Raw genomic sequence first — 12,872 nt, 5'->3', positions numbered from 1 at the left:
CTTCTATTCTTTTTTCCCACATTCCTTACTGTGTGTTAGCATTCACTTATGAAAGAGAACTTCCAGCCTTTGGATTTGGAGGATTGGCTTATTTCACTTAGGATGATAATCTCCAGTTCCATCCATTTACTGGCAAATGCCATAATTTCATTCTTTCTCACAGCTTATTAATATTCCATCCTGTGTACATGACACATTTTTTAAATCTGTTCATCTATTGAAGGTTTCAAAGCTTCAATATTGTGATTTGAGCCACTTTAGACATTGTTGTGGCTGTGTCACGGTAGTATGATGATTTTAAGGATTTTGTGTGTAAATCAAGGAGTGGGATAAGTGGGTCAAATGGCGGTCATATTCCAAGATTTCTGAGGACTCTCCATACTGCTTTCCATAGTGATTGCACCAATTTGCAGTCCCATCAGCAATGTGTAAGTGAACATTTTCCCCACACTGCCACCAACATCTATCATTATTTTATTCTTTTCAGTTGCCATTCTGACCCGAGTGAGATGGAATCTCAGTGTGGCATTTGCATTTCTCTAATTGAATTTTTTCATATATTTTCTGACCATTTGCATATGTTCTTCTGGGAAGTGCCTTTTCAGGTCCTTTGCCCATTTATTGATTGGATTATTGGTTGGTGTTCTTTCGGTGTTAAAAAATTTGAATTATTTGTACATCCTGGTGATTAATGTGCTATCTGAGGTGCACATGGCAAAGATTTTTTCACATTTTGAAGGTTCTCTGTTCATAATTCGTGATGGTTTCCTTTGCTGTGAAAAAGTTTTTTAGTTTGATACCAACCCATTTATTGTTCTTTTTTTTTTTTAAAAAAACAACAGTTGTACATAGACCACAATATCTTTATTTTTATGTGGTGGTGAGGATCAAACACAATGCCTCATACATGGAAGGCAAGCACTCTACCACTGAGCTACAGCCCCAGCTTCAGCCCCATATTGATGCTTTTAAAAAATATTTTTATTTGTAGATGGACACATTATCTTTATTTATTCATGTGTGGTGCTGAGGATCAAACCAACAGCTGCACACATGCTAAGCAAGCACTCTACCACTGAACTACCAGCCACAATTTTCTGATTCTTGATATTAACTTTTGCTTTTTGGAAATCTTGTTTGGAAGTTGGCTTATAGTTCTAACTCTAAAATTAGTCTGTAATGGATATTTCATACAAGTGAATTTATACAACAGTAGGTCTTTTGTTTTTTACCAGTTTCATTGACTTAGAATACTTTTTTCAGGGATCCTCTGTGTTGTAGCAAGCATCACTATTTTATTTCTTTCTGTTGTCTAGTAGAATTTTGTTTTATGACCATGTCACTTAGCCAGTTATCAGTTGCTAAACCATAAAATGCTTCCACCTCTTGACAACTCCAGTACTACATGACTAGGGGCATCTATTTATAAGTTAATATTTAGACATGCTTTTATTACCCTGCCTCTTTGTGGTCTTCATGAATTGTGCCGATTGTACATATCTCTGTCTTATTCATGCTGTACTTTCTGACTTGTCTGTTTTTATTCACTTGATCATGTTTATTCAGAGATCACATAAAATGAGTTTTTATTTTTCATGCACTTTCTCTGACTTTTCTGTCACCAACAGTGTTTTCATGGTGATTATCTTGTTGAGATATAAATTCTCCGAAGGTGAGAGTAATATCTGATATCCACACCTACTCTAGAATGAATGGAAAATATTAATGAATAATAGTTGTTTTAACAAAATTACTGTTTGATATCAATCAATATTTTTTGTTAGTAGATTGGCCTGTTAAGACTTTTATTCTAATTATATTTCAGTGACAAAATATAAAATTAAATTCACTTAATCCAACAGTAAATTCAGTATGGGAAAAATCATCTTCTATATAGATTTCCTCAACATTTATTATGTAGCCAAAATTGGGATTTATAGATGTGTAATCCTTACTCACTGAAAAGCTAATATACCTTATTATAGAAACTTAATCTACTCTTCATAATGCTAGTATAGATTATGTTTTGTTGCAATTGAATTTATGTAAAATTTGTTGTTTGAGTTTGTTCGAATATTTTCAGTATCTTATTTTCATATTGTGTTTTTTTATACTTCTTTTATTCATGCAGATGGATGATCTCACTACAAAGATGAAAAATGCATCTTCAAAGCATTTACATTTGAGAACAAACTATGAATGTTTTATGCAGAACTTGTTTTTTATAAAAAGTATACAAGATACATTTGAAAAAATAGAAAGGAATCAAAAGAAGTTTGAAGAAAATGTAGTAAACTTTCCAAGGCACACACGGAGCACTCTAGTAGAACGATGCCAAGGAGTGTGGTGGGAATGTGACATTGAACATGGAGCAAAATGGGATTTAGAGGAGAAGCAAAAACAAGTATTTCTGATTTTACAGGCTGTCTTACTTATCTGCAATTTGCTTTAATTCATTTCATTGTAAACTGTATTTTGGATATACGTATCATAGGTGTATTGTATATCTCTTGAGGAAAGATGTTGTGTAGATTTCTAAGAGAAGGAAGACACTTGATGCCCCTTCAAATACCACAATTTACATCATCCTTTCAGCTAATTTGATCTGAGTAATAGTTTTCATCAGATAACTGTTGGATATTTGATAATAGTGGGCATAAGTAAGACTATGAGGAGAAAACAATATGATGCAGAAATATACTTTTGAATTGTTAAGTTAAAATTTTCAACTTTCATATTTTGAATTGATTCTATTATTCTTTAAATTATCCGATGATCTGAGTGCTAACGTGAGAATGATTCATTACTTTGAGCACAGATCAATGGTAGATAGCCTAGCCTGTGCAACGCCCTGGGTTCCATTTGCAGTAGAAAGGAGGAGGAGGAGGGCAGGGAATGAGGGGGGAAATTGGGAGAGGAAGAACTCAATTATTATTGGTTCAGATTTAATGTAATTGATACTGATGACAGAAGATTACAGTCTAATATTTTTTTCTTCACTTTTAAAATTGCTGTCTGAATTTTTGACTCAGAAGTAAGTAAAATAACTACATAATAATTATTTGGGTTCTAATTATTTTTAAAATATATTCTTTTTATGTTCTTCAGACACAAGAAGCAGCTCCGGAAGTTACAGAGCAGTTCAGAATGACTAATTTTACTTCAATAAGAATTCAGATGGAACTCAGAATTAGCCATCTGGAATCTGAACTGAAAATTCTAAGAAATGCAACTGAGAGAATATAGGCACTTCCATATAGAACAATCCAGATTCCACAAGTATGTCAAAACCCAGACTGAAAGAGAGCAACTTAGTGTCCTTAATTTGTGTCTACTGCATAACTTTGAGACAGGTTGATGAGATCGGTAGCATGCAAAAGCGAACTAGACCGTATAATTTGTGGAAGTAATGTTAGGAAATGAATGTACTCTTGAAATATTAGTCTAGGAAGTTTATCTTTCACTCACCTTTGCATTTTACATCTGAAGGTAAACTATTAAGCTTTCTTCCCTTAATGTTCTCCTATATGTAATCTGGTCTATTGGACTTTTAGTTAAGTATTTTTGAAGTTTTGTGATTCACATAGTTATATTGTGACAAAACTGCTTCTACATGGAAACATGAACAAGTTTCACAATTTTTGAAAGATTATAACTGAAACCTTAAGTGTCCAGTGTTGCTATAACTACACTCTGGGCACATTCTGACACCTGACAGATTAACTGATTTTTATTTTAATTTTAAAATATTATCCTTACATGGTATCTAGAGACAAAATGTTCTATATAGTTTTTCTTCTCTACATGGTCATACTTGTGATGATGGGAAGTATAATCTGCAAAGTGATTAAAATATTCTGATGATAAGTGTTGGGGCCTGTGAATGACAGAATGAATTGGGGCAGTCTCCTGAAGCCCTGGTAACAAATTCATGGGCCAACTTTCTAGGCAGCAGCTTTAATCTATCTTGATCACCCACTCACCTATCTTGTTCTGAACCAGTGGCTGTTGCTCTGAATTGTCTCATTGTCAAATGCTTAATTTATCTAGGTAATAGGTAGAATATACATATGGTGGTAATAAATGCTTGACAATATCTTCAAGGAACATTCTTTAAGTCCTTGAACTGGTTCACTAAATATGAATCTTTCTAGCTTTACTAAAATTTTCTAGTTGCATGTGTTTAAGTAAACCATGATGATTTAATATACTTCAACATAGTAAAATGGCTTTGGTAGTCAAATAAACTAAAGTATACATCATCTGCTATATTTGTCTTTAAAATATCCATATTTCTAATGGCATCCTCAAGAATCTTCCAGGGAGAGTCTTTCAAGAAGGCAGCATTGTTACCTGCAAAGTCATACATCGCTGATTTCTGTCTCTCTTCCACCAACATTGCTTTAATTGGAAGTTTGAAGCCCCCTAGAAATATGTACACTTCTTTAGAGAAGTTACAAACCCATAATTGCATACACTGTCTCTGTTCTGATTCTTTTAGTGTTGTGCCCACATATGGAGAATTTCTACCTACTCTCTTTTTAAAAAATTTTTTTTAGTTATATATTTCCTTTATTTTATGTGGTGCTAAGGATTGAACCCAGTGCCTCACATGTGTAGGCAAGTACTCTACCACTGAGAAATGATCCCTACAATTACTCTTATGGAATATTTAAATTATTCTTTTATTTGATGAAAATTTTGAAAGTGCATTTAGACATAAATAATATTGAGGTTAATTTTGAAATAATTAAACAAGCATGAAATATAATGTGCTCTAATTCAGTGACCAGTACTTCCACTTTATCTCCCCTTCTTCCTCCCTGTGTTCTCTTTCTTCTGCTCTACTGATCTTATACTTATTTGTAGTTTTTAAGTTTCTTTTTGAATTATGCATTATGAATATACATGAAGGTGAAATTCACTGTGATATTTTCATATGGATTCACAAAAAAAATTGATCAGATTCATTTCACTTTTCCACACTGAGTGCTGTCCCCAACTCCCTGGCTTGGTTTGGGTTAGGGTTAGGGTTAGGTTAGGGTTAGAGTTGCATTGTATAACAGGAGCCCTTCTGTACAACCCAGTGATTTTCTTCATACTAAGACTTCATTTGAGCGAGTCAAATATTAGTCCAAAAATGATGAGCTATGTTTTTAAGAGCTAATGAGAAAAACAAAATGTCCAGCTATTTTGAACCCATTTGAAGATATTTCTATAATATTTGACAATTTTTTTATCAGGGGTATTATTACAATAATGAAATATCTGCTTGAAAATGAATAAATAAAAGATACCATCTTGCTTTCATTGCACCTTGGTTTAGAGCTTCCATGGTTTTATTTATTTATTTATTTTTTGGTTGTTTGTTTCTTTGCACCAGGGATTGTACTCAGGGACACTTGACCACTGAGCCACATCCCCAAACCTATTCATGTTTTATTTAAAGACAGGGTCTCAGTGAGTTGCTTAGGCCTCACGGTTGCTGAAACTAGCTTTGAACTCAAGACTGTCCTGGCTCAGCCTCTTAAGCCACTGTGATTACAGGCATGTGCCATCACACCCTGCTTCAATGGTGTTTTGATGACCTTCTTAACACATAGTAAAGCCATGCATATCTATGTTAAATGTGGCCTCAACCTTATTCTTTATTTGGCATTTTGACCTAAAAAAATCACAGGAGAACAAATCTAAGCTTTATAAAACAATGCTGAAGTTAAATAGTTATGACAGAAAGGAATAATTTTAACATATAAATTACAATTTAATTTAATAGCTGATATATGATTTTTTTCAGTTTCTTAGCTTACATGAATATCTTTCTGAGAAAAATGAGAGAATCGGGTTTGAAGTGCTTCAGAGTCATGAAATTGGATGACTATTTACAAAAAGAGAATGAAAGTTAGTTGTTATGCAGGATGCAAGTATAAGTTGTTCTTATTAGTTCTTACCAGAAAAAAATTAGATAATTTACCATTTAGAAAACAATGATAAATTGTGTAAGAATGTAGACACAATGCAAAGGGGATTTGGGATGCAACTATTTTTCCAATGTATTTCTGGGAGAAAGTTTCTTTGATGTTTCTTTTTTACTTATGCATAAGCTAGTTTATTTAAAACTTAATGTAATAGTTCTACATTTCCTTGTGGAACATTAGTTTGCCATATCATGCTAGCCTGAATAGAAGAGTGTTTTTTAAACTCTTTCATCACGTTTCAAAAATATGTCTCCGTAATCACTGCAGAATGCCTTCAAAGGTGAAGGGAGAAGGAGAGGAAAAAACTACTAGAGAGGAAGACTGATCAAATTATTTTATATGCATCTGTGAATATGTCATAATCAATTCCTCTATTATATATAGTCAAATGCACCAGTAAAAATTTTTGTTTAAAATAATTTTCTTTAAAAATAGAACATAAAGACAGGAATGGGAATTCTGTCAGTCAAAATCATTTGTTTTCACATCAGATGTGTAAAGGCATTAGACACTACATAGTAAGTATGTTATCACTACAACAAACTTACTATGTTCAGTAATATATTTTAGACCCTATTTGGGGAATTAGTAAGAGAAGAGTTTTATACAAAGAACACTGTACATGGTGATATTTATATAAGAGTTGGAAGTATTTACCACATAACTCATCAAGTGCACATCTGTAATGAGCAAAATGTTTAAAAACTGCTGGTCATAACTTCTGAAATCAATTACAATTAAAGAGCTATGTATTTTTCCAATTCTGAATATCAACAAATTAAAGACCTTAAGTGTGAAACTGCTTTTTTCCCACTTCTGCCTCTCTATGAAACTGTCAGCCTATACACTGACATTCTTTTGTGGGAAAAAAATGGCATCATACATTTTCTGTGGTTTATGGCCAAAATCCCAGACTGACTTAGTAACAATCACACATTTAAAATACCCTGTCATGACTCTGTCATTAGTTTACATTTGCCTCAATAAAAGTATGAAATTTCTTAGCCAAAAATTAAAATATCCAAACAACTGGATTTTTGTCAGGTTACTCAGGCTATCTCATCTCACTTGCTTTATTGGCACTTTGCTCTAGATTCTGGTGACACTGGACCACTGTGATTCCACAAATGTTCTTTCTCATCTCGGTGTCTGCATGCACCTCTTCCCTTTCTCTCACAATTTCTCCTTTTACTTCAGGTGTTAACTCATGTATCACTTTTATTGAAGGACCTCAAACACTGACACAAATTTGGGACAGAAGTCCCTTCTAAGTGTTCCAGTAGTAACCTGTTTTATCCTTGTCCTAATGCCAATGACTCTGTATGGAAATTGCCTGATTGTCTGCTTTTGAAGCTATTGTATATGACTGTTGAGAGGTGTCCATTATCATCTCCATGTTGTCATCCCAGTTCTTGCCCGAATACCCTAGCATATGGTTGTCAAATTTATGCATAAGGGGTGGAAAACCCAAAGCTCTGATACTCAGAGCGTACTACATTCCATAGTGATTTTGTATTGTGGACATATCTTTTTTTCTTCTTATAAACAATGAAAAGTTCTAAACTTCTTCACTGATTTATACTTATAAAATGTTTGAGAAAAAATATAATTCTTTTTCTCTTGCTGCAGGATTTGAATCCTGACCATGGGAGCTTCTGCCTTAAGAATTACTAATAAGAGAAGACAAGATTTACTTTGGGAAACATCATAAAGATATACAGAGATTTTAAGAAAAAAATATGAAAGCTAATATTGTGTTTTTCAGACTGTTAATATAATATTTACATTATTTATGAAATATATGATGTAAATACTTTATTGAAATGGATGTGTGTAACATATATACTGAAATTATCAAAATATGAAAATTGTTTATATCTGTAAGAAAATTTGAAGTGCAAGTGCAAACCAGTTTTTATTAAATGTGTTTTCAGACTATCTAAATGTTAGCATTTAAGCTCAATTCAGCAACCAAGTCAACACTAATTTGGTAGATCTAAATATCACATTAATGATGAATTATTTATATTATATCACTGAATATGGGTCCAGAGAATTAGGCAACATTATTTTTACATGCTGGTTACTATATTCAATAATGGATTAATGTATTTCAATTATTATACTGCCATCTTTAAATTTATATTTCAGGCACTGACTTATTAATTTTTTCTAATAAGAATATTTGCTTAGTGTTTTATCTTTATTTTTTTCCTTTTCTCCTTGTTTATACAATCTTGGGAAATAATAGTAAATTTACAGGTTCTAATATAAAGTACTTTGTCTGCTGAAGCATTTTAAATTGAATTGCTTACATATGCTATCATTTACGATATTTTTAGTATTTTGTACAAGTCAGAACATGCTAGATAGCTACAATTCATCATTCATTTATTATGAGTATATTTTTCAAATATTAACAGATAACAGCATAGTTGTTAATTGTATCAGTTTCATTATGAAGGTTATATTGTTATCTAGCATGTTCTGAGTTGTAGGAAATACTAAACCTATCATGAAAGATGGCATATGTTAACAATTCATTTTAAAATGCTTCAGTGGGAAAAAGTACTTTGCATTAGAACCTGCAACTTCACTAATATTTTCCAAGATTGTATAAAGAAAAAAAGCAAAAACAAAACAAAACAAAACAAAACACACATTAAGCAAATGCTGTTTCTCAAATCAACACTTATACATTCTATCATAATGCCTTGTACCACTTAATCCTCAGATCATTTTCATGTTTTTCTAGTAGCCTAATATTATTCTTTATAAAAAAAAATATTTCCTTCAGAGACATGAAATGAACTTCATTGTTTTATTTTATAGATGCCTTCTGAATTAAATATTCCTTAGTTTTTTCTTAACCTTCATGACCGTGAATTTTTCAGAGGGAAAGCTTGTAGAATGTGCTTAAAATCAATTGGAGCTAGATTACATGTTTTTGGCAAGAGTACCACAGAAATCAATTCTATGATTTTCACTTTGAATCACATCTTGTGACCTATAATATCATTACTGCTGATGTTAATATTGGTCATTAATGTGGTATTTGCAGGATTTTACTTTGTAATTATTATTTGTGTGAAGATAGTTTGAGACTATACATATTAATAATAATATAAATGTGTATCATTCACCACTAAATTTGTTCATTTATTATATCTATACAGATTCATGGTTTATTTTATTGTGTTTGCTGTTACTTGTTAATATTTTAAAAATTTATTTTTCTTTCAGAAATGTTCTATTTTGATAATCTCAGATTTATAGAAGATTTAAGACAGCAGTGAAAGGAATTCATAAGAAACATTCCCTAAATGTTATTCTTCATTTCTAGATAAGTCTACGTACATAACAGTTTTTATCTCTGAAACATTTGCAAGATGCACACAATGTCTTTTTATTTGTAAATTAAAAAATCTCACATTATCTTAAAATGAGAAATTATCTCTGTAACTATGGTGCAATGATCAAAATAAGTAAACTATATTGTGAATATCTACTCTACAAATCTTATTCAAAATTTGACAGTTATTTTAACAATTGTCTTTGAACCAAAATAAATTCAATTTTGGGAAATTTTAATATCAATTATTCACTGTGTCCAGTGGTCTTATTTCTTCTGTTTTTTTTTTAATCTTGGATGGTCCCTTTAGCATTTCTGGGCTATTCATGATATCTTTGATTTCGATTTTTGAATGGTGTATTTCAGTAATAGTTCTATAGATTTTTCTTCAGTTTATAATTAGATTTTAATTTTCATAACCAGTGGATAAATGCTCAAATATTTGACTCTCAAGTTAACCTAAATGCTGCTGGTAGATTGCACATAGGGATCCCTGTTCCATCAATATGTCAATATATTTGGTGATATTAAAATTAATACCAATGGAATTTGCAAATATTTCTTTAGAGGAGCACATCATGAAGACTTTAGGCTTTGTGGACCAGAAGTTCTCTGTGGTCATAGCCTAAAATCTGCAAATATAATAATTGAATGCCTGATGGCATTCCAATAAAACTATGTTTTCAGCGTAAGGGGTGAGGCTCAGTGGTAGAGTACATGTATAGCACATATGAAGCCTGAGGACAAATCTCAGTGAGGCAAAAGGAAACAACAACAGAAACACTTTATTTGCCAAAACAAGCTACATTCTGGATTTAGTCTTGATTTGTTGATCCAATGTTCCTCTAATGCTGTGAAACCTGAGTGGTGACCTGCATGTATGTTTTTTCTTTTGTAGGCACAACACACTTCATATGCACCACATCATTCTTCTACAGACTTTCTGTACAATTCACTTTATGAAATAAGAATATTTTCTGAATTTGCCCTCAGGTTTTGTTATTGAGTTCACCATTTCAATATTAATAAGCACTTTGCATATCTGCTCTTGAAACTTATTCTTTTATCTTTTTAAAAATATTAATTGTTGATAGACCTTCATTTTATTTATTTATATGTGGTGCTGAGTATCAAAAATAATGCCTCATCCATGCTAGAAAAATTCTCTTACACTGAAAAACAACCCCAGCCCTGTGTTATCATTAAGAATTTGAAAATTAATACTCAGTTTATTTAATAAATCAGGAAGAAATTTTCATGGTGACTGTAGATTAAATTTTTATGAATTTATTTTTTAGCATTTTTGGTGTTACATATGTAATTTTTAAAATGTTCAAAGTTTTACATATGATCATTATGTAAAGATTGAAAAATACAGTTAAAGAAGAACAAATATTCTCCATTATTCCACTTAGATACAATGTCTTTCAAAAGGAGGGTCTACAAACACTAAATTAAAATCAGTTTTTATTTTTTTTCATTTTATTGATTGATTGATTGATTGATGATATTCCAATCTAATCCAGAATATGCTCTACCCTAAGCCATATCCCAAGTCTTCCATTTATTTGTGAATCTCACTCTTGTGTTTTGGATGAAGGGAGTTTAGACTCCACCAAAAGAGCTATACAAATGATTTCTCTTTCCCACAACCACACATAAATGTATATAAACAGCCTCAATACCCAGCCAAATAGTTGTAGTAAAACTAATAAGAACTGGAGATAGAGGGCAAAACCAAGAATAGCCTCACTAAATGGTAAAGTAAAACTTTTGCCTTTTCTCACAGATCAGCTTTTCCCCCAAGTTGACACACCAGTATGATCAGGAGAAACTGCCCAATTCTCAGTTTTCCCCTTTTGGTGTCAGAGAAAGGAGAACATAGCTCCAATATTCTGGATTTTTAGGGAACTGTTTTCTGTCTACTGTGACACAGAACTGGTGGCATATTTTGATAATTAGTCACATTGAGAAAGAGGAAAAACTGTTGAACATCAAAGAACCTACAGTGCAGAAACCAGGTGGAAAAAAAGTTTATGTACTTTTGATAGAATTCCACAGCTTTCTTCCTAGAAAGCTAAGTGTTTGGAGAGTGTATCCACAGCAAGGGTGACAAAGCCCTGAAATACTTAACTGGGCTTGCTGGTGAAGATCTTCCCCTGTGTGCAGCCACCAGGAGAAGTTTGAAACTAAAATTCTCAACCAAAGGCAAACTAGTTCAAGGAGCACCTGAAGAAAAGCCATAACACAGAGCCATGCTATCCTATAAAATCTGTGGGGCCTAGAAAATGAAGTTTCTTAGTGTTTCTGTTAAGAAACAAGAATGTCAAAAACTACAGTTTTAAAAGTATTAAGAAATACTAAACAATAAAAAATAACTGACAATAAATTAAATATTAGGAAAAAATCTATCAAATATATAATTGAAAATACAAATGATCATTACATTTGTGGTTCTCAATCTCCTTGACCCCCAGTACTGGGAATGGAACCCAGGGGTACTCCACCACTGAGCTGTACACACCATCCTTTTTAAATGACCACTTTTAATTTTGAGACACTAAGTGCCCAGGCTGGCTTCCAATTTAGGATGCTCTGCTTCCTTCCACCTCTACCATGCTGGGATTAAGGGCATGAGGCACTGTGCCAAGCTTCTCAACCTTAAATAAAGGGAAAAAATAAGGCAAGCGAAACTTTAATACTAGTATTGAGAAAGAATAGTAACCACAGTCCAGTAAAGAGAATTTAACAAACAAAAAGTTCAGGAGATTGATGTGTACATTTTTCCAAATGATTTTACTTGGGAGGCTAAATCAGAGCACAAATTCAGGGCCAGTTGCAACAATTTAGCAAGGCCCTAAGCAACAATGAGAGTCTGTCAGATTAGTATATGAAAAAGTTTGGAATGGAGCTTGGTGAAAGACTACCACTGAGTTCAATCTCCTATACCAATGAATAAATTAATCAAAATCACAAAAGAATATGTCAGGTAATAGCAATTCACTTGTGAATCAAGAAGGAGGATTATTTTTAAAATAAATTTCAAACAAATAAAAATAACTCAGTAAGTAACAAATATGAATGGATAAATTATATCAGAAAGCAGACTATAAGCTACCATTAGGTGGGAATGCAGACAGTATAGGTTAATAACTGAGTTCTAGGTAAATTTAAGGATCAGATAAATAGATTCTAAGGTGCTTCAATATGTTCTGTACTGCAGAATTTTATCATGGAAGTCTTGGTGTTTTATTTTATTAATATCAAAAAACATGAATATAAACTCAATGGCATAAAAGTTCTACAAATGAATGGAAGTGGAAAAATCTAATTAGAACATTTGTAAAGAGAATCTATAAAACAAGAAAAATACATTCTAGATATAGTAATCCATAAGTTAAAGAGATTATTCTCATATCTGATCAACACTTTAATGAGGAGTACAGATAAAGATGCATCTTGGTGAGTACTTCTAATTAAAACAGCACTGAAAGTGAAAAAGAAATGAGCACCACGTTTGCAAATCAGGAGATAGTGCCATT

At 32.3% G+C, this 12,872-nt stretch overlaps 1 protein-coding gene across 1 annotated transcript in view; it reads left to right on the top strand.

Moving 5' to 3' along the window:
* Positions 1 to 9,507, top strand: part of LOC144375678 (ankyrin repeat domain-containing protein 26-like) — a 57,580-nt gene extending 48,073 nt beyond the window's left edge. Inside the window, exons 16-18 of the mRNA XM_078041123.1 lie at positions 2,132 to 2,404; positions 3,109 to 3,279; positions 7,608 to 9,507. Coding sequence (XP_077897249.1) covers positions 2,132 to 2,404; positions 3,109 to 3,246 — 411 coding nt within the window. The 3' untranslated portion in view covers positions 3,247 to 3,279; positions 7,608 to 9,507. The remainder of the gene's footprint in view (positions 1 to 2,131; positions 2,405 to 3,108; positions 3,280 to 7,607) is intronic.
* Positions 9,508 to 12,872: the final 3,365 nt, after the last annotated feature.

The sequence above is a fragment of the Ictidomys tridecemlineatus genome, chromosome 3 (assembly GCF_052094955.1).
Source record: "Ictidomys tridecemlineatus isolate mIctTri1 chromosome 3, mIctTri1.hap1, whole genome shotgun sequence".
Lineage (NCBI taxonomy): Eukaryota > Metazoa > Chordata > Mammalia > Rodentia > Sciuridae > Ictidomys > Ictidomys tridecemlineatus.
Note: the sequence above shows the minus strand (reverse complement) of the source record. Positions and strands in the feature narration are given on the sequence as shown.